This window comes from Perca fluviatilis, chromosome 16 (genome assembly GCF_010015445.1).
Source record: "Perca fluviatilis chromosome 16, GENO_Pfluv_1.0, whole genome shotgun sequence".
NCBI lineage: Eukaryota > Metazoa > Chordata > Actinopteri > Perciformes > Percidae > Perca > Perca fluviatilis.
The window spans coordinates 24,671,069-24,687,425 of NC_053127.1; the positions used below are offsets into that span (position 1 = coordinate 24,671,069).

A 16,357-nucleotide genomic window follows, 5' to 3' on the forward strand; every position below is an offset into this window, starting at 1 on the left:
CACAACTTTGATATTTTGGCTTTTGCATAATTGACCTGTGTCCTTCATGTTTTTTGCAATCATTAAGGAGTGAGATCAAACTAAAGAATCATAAAAACACAGGTCAATACATTTCTCATTTCAAACCAACAATTCTTTGGACACACCTGAAGGAAGCTTTTGTCATTTAAATGAAAAGAAACATTGTGTACACCAATCAATAATAATTTGAAGCTTTTTTGTTACCAATAGCAACAGATGATAAGATTTTTGTGACTGAGATACAGACATACATATTTATTGATGATAGGCATTCTGAAGTGTACTAAGCACCCTAAACACGTCTCAGATTGGCCTCTTCGAATGATTCTCTCTTTGACACAGATGGGTGGATTTTCAACAGTTTAGAAAATGTCTTTCAGCAATAAGTCGTGCTGGCATTTATTGCTTGTCCTCTTAATCTGAGACAAGCTGCTCATAGAAAGATTGCAATTAAAAGAAACTGCTCCTTCTCACACCTCTTTGATAACAGTTAATCTACTCAGGAGGGACTGAGATTGGTGACACCGGCTTTTCCATGCTGGGTTTCCCCTGTTGCATGTTTGGTTTTTTATTTGGGTCCTGGAGCGAATAGCCATTCAAAGCCACTTCACCTCTACCCATTCAGAGTGAGACAGTCCACTTCTGCCAAATGGAATGTAAGCACCAGCCATGTTTCTCTCCGCCAATGCTTTTTAGCACTCTGATCTCACCACTTGTGGGCTGTCGGCCCACTCATCAAATTATAGGCTCCAAATACAGCAGGCTTCCCACGTACGTCACATAATGCCTGACACATTGAACAAAGCTCAAGATCCAATCATTCCATTTACTTCACTTAGACAAATGTCACAGAACATTGATTGGCCTTGCTAATGAGGAAAACTGGATCAATGGAATAATTATAACGGGGGGAAAAAACATTTGACAATAGCACAGACTGTGTTATTGGGAATTCATAAAGAAGCCATTCCAAATGTGTCACCAGTTCAGAACAATGTAGAGACTGGAACCAAACAGACATTACTTTGCATTTTATAATACTTTCACTATCCTTCACTAATGAACATATTTGCAAAAGTTGCTTTCATATACAATAGCATACTATTGAACAGACCATGAACCATGTTGTGACAAACGATCAAGAGTCATCTTGGTATAAGTGAAGTTACAGGTGGATATAAAGTAATTGTTGACTCATGAAAGAGAAGATGTGACGACAGATATTGACAATAGTTGTCATACTGTATTTATTATTTTTATTTAGAACAAGCCCACGTAAAATATATGGGTATTAAATCAAAATATTGTCAGCAGCAAATAATTGAAGTGGGTGTCTTTAAAATTGGACTGAGAAGTTATTTCCATTTGAGATAAGGTTCTAATTGTAAGTAACTAAACCACATTAAGCTGGGCAGACACTGCGTTTTCCAACAAATATGGGGTGATCAGTGTCTGCCAGCTTTATGAAAATTTCAAATCTCAGAGTGTGAAATTAAATTTGAGACATTTTCAGACACTGCATGCCTTTGCATTGTCTGCAGGTATGGCAGGCTCAGGTAAGAAACTGGCCTTCTCTGCCGGATAGAGGCAGCTGGATAAGAGTAAGACTCATGCACAAACATGCGGGCACACATTCTCAAAGCCATATATTTTCATCAGTAGCTATCTGATCTGTTATGCAGGATGAGAATAGGCAGAGTGTGCCCACAGCTGCATTAGCATCACCGATCATATCACTGCGCCTCAGACCTCCCCACTATTAATATTCACACAATCTATCCAGAACAATGGGCCTTTCTTGGACTCCTTTTTTTTCCAATGGCCACTAATTGGATGTAATTACTCATCTACAAAACAAATGAGCGTGCTGAGGTTGCCTTGGAGACTAGATCAGGGGACCCAGCAGTGCGAATCGTTCGCAGGGCTTCATTTATACTGGTAATTATCTCCCCTACCCCCACCCTCTTTCCCTTCTGCCCTCAGTGACCAAAGCTGGCTGTGAGGCAATGGATAGGGGAGTGTCTTGCAGTCATCTGTTACTGACATCATCGGGGTGGCTCTCTTTAAGTGGATAAATGCCCTGTTCTCGTTCCCACTTTGCCAGGTGACTGCCTTTAAGGAGGAATCACAAACCTTGAAAGTACTGCTGCTCTTTTTCTCACTAGTTGGAAAATAAAACTAATCACGCTGATGATAAAATATAGCGTCATGCTCTCGGGCCTGTTGGGACTTCAGAATGTGAAAAATATTTTCATAAGTAAGCAAGTGTTCTGCACCAAGTTTGTGATTATCCTCATTTTAAATCCCACAAAAACTCTAAATATTAACACACGCACAATCCGTGATCCAAATATTAACAAAACAGCAGCCTCACCGCCGGCATCATTAAAAACTTTGCTCGAACCTGCTAAAGTCCGGAAATTGTTAAAGGTTTGCTAAAATCATCAGTTAAAAAGGCCTTTACTTTTCATTTATATGTCAACTCTTTGAGTACACATAAATCTACCTGTTATTTCTACAGACAAAAAGCAGGAAATACTGGGAATTGGGAAGTCTAAAAATCTATTAACAGAAGTTATTTTAATTTCGGCAAGGAATCATTTTTCATGCCGTCACTCCTCCATTTCCCTCGCGGCGCAAATGGGATTCCTTGGTGGCCATCAAACCACATCACTCTACAGAATATGTCAATAAACTTGACATGCTGCTTCTCAAATTAGCTTTGAATTTCAGAGCTACCATAATTAGCTTTTCCATTTTCACCAATGTCATTTAAAAATAGCGTGAAAGAAACTAACAGCTCTTTTGCTGTCTAGCCTTGCTTTCACTTTCCATTTGAAATAATCTTTTCTGAATGAATGGCTGAGTAATTAACAGCACTAGACACCCTTTTTCAGAGAGCACAGACATTTCATAAATAATACATATTTAATGTCTTGTCATTTTGTGTTCAGAGAAGCTTGGCTAATTAATTTTAACAGATGATTTCTTCTTGCATTTACTCACCCATACTCAGGCCTCTGTTTTTTTTTTTTTTTTACTTTTTATTTTATGCCTGCTTTTCCCTTTTCTTGCTGCTCTTCCAGTAATGGACAAACTCAACAGAACTACTGATATATATTTACCTACAACCTTGGTTGGGGGATGATTGTGAAAAGCGACAGAGGACAAGGAAATGTGAACACTGAATCATGGGTAAAACAATGTGCAACAGTGTAGTAAATCAGTGCACACTAATTTGCACACTAAATGATTTCAATGCAGATTTTAACCTGTGGGATCTGGTAGAGATGGGACTGAGAAAGGGCACTCAGTTATCGACAGTCGGCACAGATTATCCTATCGTGAGGAGGCTCAGAGCTGACAGCCCTGGCCTTTTGGCTGAACACATTTTTTCAAACATGTCTAGTCAGGCTTATGTGGTCTGAGGAAATCTAGGACTCACTATGACTGAAATCTGAGAGTGATACTAGCTACATGTAATGGTCATTCAGATACAAAGGGAAGGACAATATGAAATATGATTTTCAGCAACGCTCACTCAGATATTGTATGTCTAAAGATTAAGATAAAGATCTTACAAATTTATCTCCTAAAACTGTTCAAAATGCTATCATGTATTGAAGTAGGTATGCAAGAAACTATTCAATTTACTTTGCAATCTACATGTACTTACAAATAAGTAAAATAAATGTATAATGCAAATGAAACAGAACATGCTGTACTGACTGGGAAGCATACAACACATACTGTATTTCATAACTGCATTTACACTGACTGACTACATAAATACCTTACTCCCATTAAGCCTTCAGTAAGTTTTTTTTGGAGAGTGTGTTATGTATGCAGCCCCTGGAGGGCAGAGTGGTGATGTCCCTAAAGGCTTGTGCCTGTAACCTCGGAGCATCTGCTACCCACAGCTGTGAGAGCCAGCGCTTCGTGGTGGAGGTGCAAAGGGATACTTTGCCCTCCCCGATGTGTCACATCTTTCCCTGGGCCTCAGACAAAAACCCAAGCAGGATGGGCTTGGTGTGCCTGCTCATGTTATTTTGCACCAAATACATGTAAAGCGCCTCTGGCCTCAGTGCTGAGCTCTGCAGATTAGCATCTGGGACAAATGGACCTGAGCTCACCGAGAGCCAGATTGATTAAGACCAGTGCACACAGCCAATCCTGGTCTCCTCTCAGGCACTGCTGAAGATCACAGAGCTTGTTGGGAGGAAATTGATAATGATCTTAATTTGGAAATGTCTGTCACATGAGTTTCCTTCTTTTCATTGGTGAAGAAAAAAGAGGTGAGATGAGTAAAAGAGAGAAAAGAACAAAGAGCAACAACTAACTGAGGGGAGGAATTGGCTTTTGAAAAGCATGAAGACCACCCTGAGTCTCAATAAAACAGAGACACCTCTGCAATTGATACTGCAGTCCAATTTCTGACCACAGCCAACTCTATTTCAGTTTTGAACACCTGAATCAAGTCAAACATACTGTACATAACAAGTACCTCGACCTCTAAACGCAGCTGAATGGGGCTTTGTGTACACTGCAGGTAGAGCCAAGATCTGACATTTGAGCTTCACAGAAAGCTCAGAGGGACTCAGGAAAACACTCAACCAGAGTAGACTGGGACCTGTGAAGTTCCCTGGACTGTCAGAACCATCTGCATCACTTACATTCTTCTCTGTTTTTATCTGACAATGCTATAGCACAGGAGATTTCGGATAAGTCTACCTTAAATTGAAGAAAACTGACAACTTGCCTCCTTTTTCCACACTGTTTCACTATACATGTATTTAAAGTCTACACAAAGATTTTCAGTATGCACATTTATAAGCAAGTTGCTGTTGACATAAATGTCCGAAATTATGTTCATGTATCAACTACCTCTCAGTCTCAGTTAAAGTGGAAAGTTGTGGCTCATTTATGCAGGTTCATCCTTCATATCAACAGCAGAGGTGGATTATACTTGTCCAAAATGCAGCCCAGGTGCTGGTGCATGCATTAGTCATCTCCAAATTTGCAATTTCCTCCTTGCTGCTTTACTATGCAGATGTTCAGCCCCTCCAACTGATATTAAGTGGCTGCCCTTTGCATCCTCCATTCGGCACGGTGTAGTAGTTCATACGGGGTTCAAGTCTGCGATACCACTGTGATAAAGCCATGTATGGGCCAGCACCTCTCTACCTGCAGGCGATGGTAAACTCTGTGCAGTAGCCAGATGTTTCTGATCTATTTTTTGCCTGGAGCCACAGTCTCTCAAATGGCCTCAAAAACAGGCGTCAAGCCTAGTTGTCTTGTTCTTCCTCTTTAGTGGTGCAACATGCTCCTGGTAGAGATCAGGGCAGCAAAATACTACACCATCTTCAAATACAGACTGAAAACCCACCTCTTCAAAAACGATCTGGACTGACACCTCCTCAGATTCAACTTTCACTAAATTAAACATTACCTGTCCTGTCCTAGAAGTAACCACAACTTATTGTTCCAACCGTGATAACTGGTACTTTTTCCTGCCTTAAAATGGGAAACTCTAAACTTTAACCTGCATTTTGTTTTACAGTAAGGAAACTATGCCATTTGTTAGTAAGAAAAGTTATTTTGCAGAATTTAAACACAATCTACTAGATTACTAATGTACTTATTGCAAGTATAATTTAGCAAAGTTTGAAAGATGGTGCAGAGTCTGCGCCTTTAGTAACTTTTCTTGTAGTTCGCTGCAAATGGCAGGCCACAGTGAGAAGTCCAAAATACACCTTGTCATCAGCAGTGGTCTGTCATAGAGAGGGACGTCAGCATGCTGTCATTTTGTCTGTTGAGCTTTGAGAGTAAGGTGAAAGTGCCCTCTGTCAGGGATGGAAAATGTCTTCCACATTCACAACACTGTCTGCTGACAAACAAGCCTCACATCCCACACAAAGGCAATATCTGCACAACTTATTTTAAATAAAAGTATACAGTATCTAAATAATACATGTGGTCCAAGTATAATTTACATATATATTCAGGGATGTTTAAGATGTTGATCTTGTTTTTTTACATTTAACTTATGTGGTTTTGAATGCCACTTTAAAGTGACACCACCACCAACCCTGCATCCCACCTACTTGGCCACAGTAGACACAGTATATTATATGTGGTGCTCTATGGGAACTGTAGGTGGAGTCAAAAGACAAAGAATCCACACTTACATCATAGATATGGCTTTTTTTTTCCTTTCTTTTTTTTAAAAACAAAAACCCTCGTCTGCACTAAAATTAGAGAATTTCGCAAGACAAAAGAGAAAATAAACCACTACAATTGCTATTCCTGAGTTGATTTTGTGTGCTGCAAATTAAGTTGTAAGATAGGACGGAGATGCAGCAACATCCCCAGACAATACACAGAGAGGAAGGTCAAGCCTAAACAATCTGTGTCCTCTGTTCTGTCTGTCTGCATAGCGATACAACTGAATGCATTACTCCATGTAACAGTATGGTATTAGCATAATCTCAAACACTTGATAAATTATCAATAAATCATTTGTCATTCTGTCAAAAAGCCACAAACCACAGAACGAAAGACTGCACTTGTTATATCATCAAGATGCATTTGGTTAAGCATTTCTCTAGAGAACATAACACTTATATAATGGTAACAATATAACATGATACAGCTGATTTAGGCAACACCCTACATATATGTTATAACATTCTGTTATCGTGATAATATTCTTGATTTGCAGACAGATTCTGCCATACACAGAGGGAGCACTGACATTTCACTGAGTGATGTTTTGCTGCCCCGTGGCCGTTTAAGTACTCTAAAACAAACCCATGATGTCACTGTTTACCACTCTAACCCTTCCCTACCCCCCTCACCCCCTGTTCATAGTCATTTACTTGTCTCCCTTCCATTTGCAGCTGTCAGAATTAAGCTGTGCATAATGGTTGCCATCACGTCTCTTGCTTCCTGGCTGCTGCTAACCCCAACCCTCAACATTCCTGCTTCTTAGGGATGTTCATTGCAATTGTTGGGCAAATTGTTTGTTTTTGAAAATGCAAAATCAAATAGCCCCGTGTGAAAGAAAGAGCATCTGATTTGCTTCCTAGGTTGCCTCTGTTGATTTGAATTTAGTGCAAATGAGGACAGGTCGGTTAATTTGTTTGTCTGTATTTGTGTGCACGTGTAGGTAGAATGCATACACTACAGCCACTCGTACTGTAGCTGCCTGTGTGTTCATCTTCAGTTATCACAGCACATGACATTAGCAACTGTCTACTGACTTTATATCTGTGAGAAACTGCACAAACCAGACAACATGTAAGTTACGATTAAAACAGATTTTCACAGCTTCAACAAGCTTCGAATAGTATGTCTGATTAGGAAAGATGCTCTTCCCTAAAGCCTAGAGGATGTGTGTTCAATCAGGGGGAGCTATTATTGACAGCTATTGAATGATCTTAAGTTGTAAGGGTGGAAAAAGCAGGATGTCTAAATTAAGCCAACAAGTCAATCAATGCTGCTGTGTAAGACAGAAGGAAACTTGCTTTCTGGTTTTGGAACAAATCTCTTGGCAGATCTTCGTCTGTATATAAATAAGATGTGTGCTGTAATTATGCTTTAAAATGTGTGTATTGGAAGTTGATGTCTGAGGCACTGACTCAGCTTTCTATGTGAATTTTTGAACATTTGTATTTAGTCATACACTGTAGCATACAAGTGCTACAGTAGAATAAGATTCAATCGGTGTAGCAACCAGATGGCAAACAATCATTGGTAAAGTGTCCAAGGTTTAAGGTGCTCTAAAATGACCAGGACATACCAGATAGATAGAAAAGTACATGAAAAAGTAAAGAAGAGTGGTAGAAAAGAAGAAAACATGCCTGACTTAGCATAAATGGTTTGACTGCTACTGCTGACATTTCACTATACCTAGGTTTGCTTACCATGGTGATCATAACATATATCAAACGACAAAGAAAACTTCTTAAATGGCATAGACATTATTCTTCTGGCAGTCAAATAATTAGACAAAGTATAAATGTATTGCCTGAGTTTCCAAACATTTTTTGAACTCCTACTATTTACCAAAATGTTTGATGCCAGGAGATTTCAAGGAAAAACTGAATTGAATTGCTTTAACCTACTTTCAGATTATTATACAGTATCTTATTCATAATCGAAAAGCCATAGTTTGTGTAACCATATGGTTTTAATGACTAATTAAAGTGGCTGAGGTGAAGGGCATCTGTATTCATTAGCCAGAGAGGGTGAGGAAACTGTCTATGGACCTTGTGAGGAGGGGATGTCTCCCGCCTGCTACAGCTTCTTCTGAACTGTTGCTGCCAGCCAGAGCACCATGTTGGACTGTTGAAGCGTCCAGCCTCACAGCTTTTATCCGTCATTCCTCGTCTGTTCTCCCTCTTTCCCTTGCTCATGCTTCAGGTAACATCCCATGGACTTGTGGGTATAAACTAACATTGCATGTGCGTTTTGTTTTGGTAGCTTGAATAAGCAGGGGAAGCAGCCATCTGTTTAAGGCCATTAGCTCCCAAGCCAAGACTCAGGCCTGCATCGTTTTATCTTTTTCAATGGTTAAAGCGTTTTGCTTTCATTTATTTTTTTATTTCAATTGCGTGGCGACCGATAAGTTGAAGATAAGTAAAAGGTTAATTTTAAAGATTAAAATAAAGGGTTATTCTTGGGAAAATTTAGTGAAAATGTAAAGAGTTATAAGAGAAACGTACTTAAGTGCTTTTGTATATTGTTTTCTTATTTAGTTTAAGTGGTTAAAATATTTGTTAGCTTTTAAGTTTTATAGATATAGAAAAATTCATATATATTATATGTGATTGCAGATTTGAATTAGTAATTATTACTGTTAAACATAAAGTCATGACTTGATTGCCTCACACAGACTGACACACAGTCCCTCTCTGACTTGAGTAGGAGTATTCGGTTTCATCATATTGGATGATGCCTCTTATTTTGTTTACCTCCTGTATGTCTGAGTAGTCAACAGGTTCCTATCCTAGAGATGAACAAAGACTTTAGAAAATGCAGAGCTTTGAGTCTATGTCACAGCTGGATAGGTACAGATCAAATTCCAAGGAGGAGCAGTGGGTTAGTGTAGCAAGAGTGTGTTAATGGCACACATTCACGTGAGGTGAAGGTGTGAAAAACTTCTAACAGGGTTAATTAATAAACTATTAAGTAGTTTGATGTTTACAAAATGATTTCGACCTAAACTTGCTCCTCATTGACACTGCTGGAATGTGTCCTTCTCAGCCTGTAGCTGATAATTCTTTTAAAGATATGTTTTACTCAAGCGAGACTAAAGGAATCATCTGAATTCAATTACCAATTCATCTCTTGAATCAGCCCTCTCACCTAAAAGTTACGTTCCCATACAACTAAACTGCATTCTCAATTATGTCCCAGATTACGTTTGTTTTTGACGTTCCAAGTACATTTCTAATCAAAGTCCACATTTAAAGTCCATGTACGGAGGTCTGAGTGGATGGATGGATGGGTCACCCAAAAACGCAGCAGACCGCTGTTCGTGTGAAACCAAAAAGCCAATGTTTTATTTTAACTTACATATGTTAATTAACTCACGTCATGTACGTACCATACTTAAGTTATTCAACAAACTTATTTTGACCCAAATAATAATCTTTTCCTAAACTTAAACAAGAAGTTTTGTTTCAATTCACGTTAACCACGTGTTTACTGCTAGTGACAGGCTGCTACAAAGACATTTAATCTGGGATTAAATTTGTTTTCCTTCTATGTAATTGAGAATGCAGTTTAGTTGTATGGGGTTCTTACAAAGACTACTAAAACACTGAGGGCCAGATGTACGTACATTTGTGAAAGTAGCGCAATGGCCAACCCGCAGAAAGGTTAGCTGTGATACTTCAGCTCACGTCGTATTTAACCTACAGTTCATCTGGTAATCGGTGCCTTTCTCCGCCCAATATACCGTAAATTGTGCGCATCTTTCTATCATGGATCAGCCACCAAGTCAGTCAAAACAGCGAAAACAAAGATTTAGCGATGCTTGTTCATGAGGTAACAGCTTGATGCGCGTTATTTCGGCATTAGTGGTGGGGAAATGTATGTATTGACTAGTGTGTTGTAGCAAAGCGTTAAATACTGGTGCTATGATACGGCTGAGTGCAGACTGCGATATTCCCACTGCTGATGCTATGACTGTTTGAAATGATCCTGATGCCAATATTTGTAATGTACCGTTTAACAACTGCTGGAATGGAATGTGAACGCTGAGTCGGAGATTCAATGTCATCTTTGATTTCTTCCAGTAACTGTAATATTGCACGGCTGCTTAATCTGTAATGCTTAAAGTGATGGTTTGGAGTAATTTCACCCTAGGGTCCTTTGCACCATGACCTCGAGCCAAACACCCCCCCAGAAGCTTTTTTCACCTGGGTCGAACATTGGGAGAGTTAGCGTAGAGTAGCGTTATCAGCTGAATAGCTTAGCGCAGGGGCTAATGGACCCACGTTTGTATCTCTAAGTTACCCCACTAATAATGCCCGAAATGATACCAAACGTCTACAGTAGTACAAATAGGTTATGCACTCATAAAACGATGACGAAAGTTTGTAAGTACACCAGAAGTTTATGAACACTTGCATGCTCTCCTCTGCTAGCTGTTGCTGCTGCTGCTGCTACCTGCAGTTAGACGAGTGCTTAGGGACGTCTACAAATTACTACACCGAAAAGAGATACAACAAAAATATTTATTAATTTACTGATTAAATAAGGTAATGTCTCCAAACGTACCTCAATTATTACTTGTCTCCTGCAAGTTATACTACAGCACTTACTTTAAAAAAATTTAATAAAAAAATATTTTTGTGTTGTAATTTCAAGACGGCCCTAAGCATTCGTCTTACAGCAAAAACAACAGCAGAGAGCAGAAGCCAGCAGGCAAGTGTTATTTATATAAACTTCTGGTGTACTTACAAACTTTCCAATCCATCGTTTTATGAGTGCATAACCTATTTGTACTACTGTAGACGTTTGGTATCATTTCGGGCATTATTAGTGGGGTAACTTACGAGATACAAACGTGGGTCCATTAGCCCCTGCGCTAAGCTATTCGGCTGATAACGCTACTCTATGCTAACTCTCCCAATGTTCGACCCAATGTTCGACTGGGGGGGTGTTTGGCTCAAGGTCATGGTGCAAAGGACCCTAGGGTGAAATTACTCCGAACAATCACTTTAATGATTTTGTGTTCAATCAACTGAAAAAGTGTGATCCTTGTGGCGAAAATCTTTTCAGCTCGTCTCCTTGGCCTATCTTCGTCTTGCTCGGATTACTGCTGCCATTTCACCAGGAGGCATATGCGAGGAAACTGGTTTAAACCAGGTGTAAACTGGTTTACACCTGCTTTTAAGAGGTGGAGAATTTTCACAGCAAAATACAGGTGCGCTTTCACGGGCGGTTTTTGTACATACCACGGAATACATAATTAGGCGCACTTTACGCTTCTCCTCCCATCTCTTTATGGGAAACTCCCACTTTCCCCTTCACCCTCCCATGAATGCATATGCATGACACGGAAAAGGGCAATTTGCCATTTTCAGTGCGGCCTGTTTGTACATACCTCGCCATGCTTTTAAGCGCACGTTGCGAAACAAATACGGCTGAAGTGGGCGCAAAAGTGTTAGTACATCTGGCCTTGAGGGTAAAACCAACCTACACGTACAGGAGCCTGGCTTAGATAATAAAACTGTTGGGCTGACACGGCTTGTGGTTTTTTGTTTTTTTTGTGGCTTTTTACTGTGTACCCGAGTACGTTTGTTCATACTGAGTGATCCAGTATGTAGGGTGTAGTGTGGAGCTTAAAGTTGGGTAATTTTTGGAAGTTCATGGTTAAATGGACTGTGTTTAATGAGACATTGAGCTGCACTTTAAAATTGTCATTAGTGTCTTTTCAGAGGTTTTATCATTTTGGAAACTGTGATTGCTGGCAACTTTCTCTGTACACGTGTCAGTGCTGTGTCGTCTCTGTAAAGCTTAGTTAAGTGTCTTCCAGAATGAATGTTTGTGTAGGAGCTGTAAACGTTTTTAAGTAAGCTGTATTTTCTACCTAAATGGCTTAACAGAAATTTAATAGAGGTTAGGTATTTTGGAAACTGACATTACACAGATTGAAGGGTCAAAGTGTATTTTTTTATGGAGGGAACAACAAGTTCTTTCTTTCATGTTTTAGAAGTTGTTAACCTCCGATTTGGTGTACTATGTTTACATGTTTAAGTTTAAATGTATTTTGTTGTGTTACAGAAGGTTGGTGCTACTAACAAGAATTACATAAATGCATTTGGTTATTAAACATAAACAATTGAATGTTAACATTATATTTGTTTATCAATTACATTTTATTTTTCACATGCAGACTTTAATACAGTCAGTTGAACTCATTTTTCCACGTAGGCGCAACTCATCTATTTTTAGTGTTAGTTACAGTTACTGTATATTATTGAGTTTTCCCTACTCATTCACTAAACTTACAAAAATATTTGGAAAGATGTTGCCTCCATTGTTTTTTAATCAGATCAAAGCAGCAGTTTTACCCATGTTGGATTAAATCTCTACTGTGTGTGTGTGTACGATGCTGTCAGTCTAAACCCAAATTGTTGCCGAGTGTGTGCATGGGGGCTCGGGGGACTATGTCTATGGGGAGAAGCAGAGCAGGAGAAGTTGGAGAGAGCAGCAGCCACACAGAACATGGACAGAGCGTTTACCTGGCCCTGTGCTCTGTGGGTACGCCAAGTAGCCGCCTCTTCCACGGGCCCCCCTACCTGAGCCACGCGCTGCTGCTACCGCCGCTGCCGCCACCGGTCCGTATGCCGTCGCTGGGAAGCCTGCAGGCACATACACACATACACACTCATCACTTCTTGAACATGGATGAGTACGTCCCAGAGCTACAGGAGAATGTTGATACCAGCACTGAGCTACGGGATAAAACTATAGCTGTCAGAGACAGGGGCTCATGTCAGGGTGACATCTATCAGGAGACGCTTACTGAAACCACTGTGATATTCAAAACCCTGCAGATCCACTGATCCATACACAGAAACAGAAAGATAGCCATGAGCAACTCACTGAATATCTTGTTAAAATAAAAAAAAAACCTGTGCAGATTCAATATACGTGTCATGATCATCATGAGGCAAATTATATTAAAACCATACAACAAAAACATTCATTTTTGATTATCATTTAAAACTTCATAAACCGTAATTTACATTAGAGTTATCGTACTGCAATATTCATAATAAGTACTATAAAAACATATCCTCTCAAAGAAAATATGTATTCGACTGAAAAGGTGCAAATTCTTATTCATCCACAAAACTGTAGTAAACTGACTTTCGCAATCCACTAAGTCTGATTATATTAGTGAAAGCATTTGGCTCTCGGGGGTGTTTATGTCACATGCTTTGGATGAAAGATTACAGCCACTTCTGAGCTGCATAGACATGGGCATAATAGCCCTACCTCTGGGGACCATCCCTGCATTTTGTCCGGGAGTGCTCCCAATTACTGTGGGTTCTATGGAATCAGAATCATCCACTGTAATGCAAGAGGCAACGTATTCCACATTGTTTTAGTTGGGCTATTCAGATAGAAGATATACAGTAGAAAGAATTCTCATAATGAAATTGAGACATCTGTTGGATGATTTGTCATTCAGAAGACTTCAATGTTAGCTTATGTGAAGACTTGTCTCTTGTGCTTGTTTCTTTTTACATTTAAAACAAAAAAAAGTACAGTACTCCTTCGGTGAGAGTTGTGAAGCTCTACGCTTTAAAAGCATTCATAACTCTGTCCAAATTGTCAGTTTATGATACACTAATAACTGAAAGGCCTTAATAACATGCAAATATAAATCCACTTCTTTAGGGTCTGATTATTCCAACAAATATCAGCCTAATAATCAGTCTGTAATTAAGCCAACGCAGTATCTGGGAATTGTAATTACAGTGTTGGCCTTAATGAACACAGTAGTTGGAGGTGGCTGACAGAGGCTAGTCCATGCCCAGGGCCCAGGCTCCGCTCTCAGCACAGGAATGGCATGTCATTAGTGGTGGTGATGAGATTCCTCACTCTGGGCTCAACACCGTCTATGCCTAATCAGCCTCCTAAAATTATCTCCACAGGAAATGCTTTCCTCACTAGCAAAAAAATGATCTCCAAATTCCCTCAAATGGAGTCTTTTCTTGATTTCTCTTTCAGCTGAATGTGCGTGCATGTGTGTCTTTCTTTTATGTTTTGGCCATATTCTGGAGACTGTGGTTTAGACATTACAAAATGGCACAGGACAGCTCAGAGGATTATTTTTTGAATGCTGTGGAGGTGAGAGGAGCACCGGTGGGTGACCTATTTTCCGAGTCAGCCTTGTACTGCTATTCCACCAAGAGGGGCTCGCACAAAAGACTGATGAGAGGGAGGGAGGGGGAGGAGGTGACAGGGCAGGGTCAGATGAGCCGCAGCCAAAGAGAAAAACACATAGCTTTTCATCAGCCGGCTGAGAAAGAGGTAATTCACAACTCTGTCGACACAATATGACCATGGGTGTGTGTGTGTGTGTGTTGAGTGTGAGATGCCATCATGTTACGACTGGCAGGCAGGTGAAGAAGAGAAAAAAATGGCACTTTCCCCCCAACTATCTAACAGCTCAGGAGAGAATAACGGACTGAGGCGGCATAGCGACAGGGGACAAGGAATACAAAAAAAAGATGACAAAAGGCAACTAAAATCAGCCACACTTTTGCTACTGCTGCCGCATCATACCAGGAACTGATTTCTACAGCTCAAATTATATTCTCTGCCTCTTTTCACAAAAATACAAATCAACTCTGATACTATGCTAATGATGGCCATGCACCCCTGCATTTCCACTTACAGTGTCCCCATGGTTGCTCCTTGGAACTGTTTCATGCAGCAGTCTCCACCTCTTTTTCCTTCTCTCTCTCTCTCTCCTTTCCTAAGTGCTGAATCTATCTTCCCCTCACTGCCATTGTCATGACACCCCCAATAGACCCATTGGCTTGGAAGTTAGTTGCGGGCAAAGTTGTGGTGAGAGATTAACTTTGCAGGATTAGGTGGGTTAATTAATAGATGGCTGCTGCTCATTGTTTTGCGCTCACGCTGTAAGAAGCCACCCAAGAGAAGCGCTGCAGCATTAAATCAATTTCATGGCCCTTTTATTACTGAGGAGATAAAGCCAATATTTAGCTTTCAATTCTTCACAATTATTGGGCCCCTGATTTGCCACTTGAGTGGCTGCGCTTGGCTGGGGACAAGGACACATCTGTTTATGAGCTGTGGAGGCCCGGGGGCCTTGGTGTCCGGACTCCGGGGAACTGTCCTCAGCTTTCTCTCCTCAAGCCTGTAGTACAGAAATTCAGCCTTCTTTAAGAGTGCAGATGGAAAGGAAGAAAGATAAGACCTAAAGAAAGATGAGGACTGTCAAAAATGTCATCGACATTTCATCCTCTCTCCAAGCAAAATAATTTCTCAACACAAACATTTTTCATAAACAGATTTATATTCACACCAAAAACAGTTGTGAATTTCTACAGATATTTCCCAGTCTGACGTTATTCTCCCTATTCAAAGCTGACTTTGTATTCTATGTCCTTACAACGCTGGCATTAACTTGTATTCTATCCTTCCAACTCCACTGTTTCCAAATATTCCAACATTCAGAAATGTATGCAACTGTTACCCCATATGTGTCCATATCCTTCCCAACCTAAAATCAACTTTCAACTAAAGCAACTTGCGAAGCAGAATGGCATGTCCAATTGATGGTATTATCAGTTATGTGCTGAAGGAGCACAATGTGCATCCAGAGCACATACAGTAAGGCTCTATTTTCATGACAGTGCATAGCACATACCTGCATTTTATGCCTGTAAATAGCATTTTTCTTGGGTGTACACTGGCTCTTTTCCATCTGCACCTGTATTTTGTGAGTCTCTGTGAACTTGACTGTACTGAAGTAGAAGGCAAGTCACAGTAGGGGAGTTTCACAGTGATCAAATGGCACAGTGCAATTTTTATGTCAAGGTTTCTTGGGATTTTTGCTTGCACAGGCCAGGTCAAAAGCTTTGTTTATCTATTAGAATTATTGCTGAATACAATACTGCTTTTAAAGTAGATAAAATTAGGTGATGGGATTGGTCAAATTAATTCTAGCCCCCATTATGACCACAGATAATGTATTCCTTCTGATGTCACCATGTTTTTAAGCTGCTCTGCGGTTGCAATGCATGGTTTTAACCATACTGGGCCTCATTGCCTGCCTTTG

General features: G+C 40.1%; 1 protein-coding gene across 14 annotated transcripts in view; it reads right to left on the minus strand.

The window, feature by feature from the left end:
- LOC120544362 (RNA-binding protein Musashi homolog 2) overlaps positions 1-16,357 on the minus strand; it is a 249,051-nt gene that overhangs the window by 15,266 nt on the left and 217,428 nt on the right. For 8 of the 14 annotated variants that reach the window (XR_005636486.1, XR_005636485.1, XM_039778031.1 and 5 more), the window contains exon 11: positions 12,780-12,899. The exons of 2 other annotated variants lie outside the window; for them this stretch is intronic. Coding sequence is in view for 10 of the 12 variants with exons in the window: in XM_039778031.1 (XP_039633965.1) it covers positions 12,780-12,899 (120 nt within the window). In the remaining 2 variants the exon portion in view is untranslated. The remainder of the gene's footprint in view (positions 1-12,779; positions 12,900-16,357) is intronic. 4 more of the 14 variants (XM_039778033.1, XM_039778027.1, XM_039778034.1 and 1 more) reach the window with 1 other exon arrangement.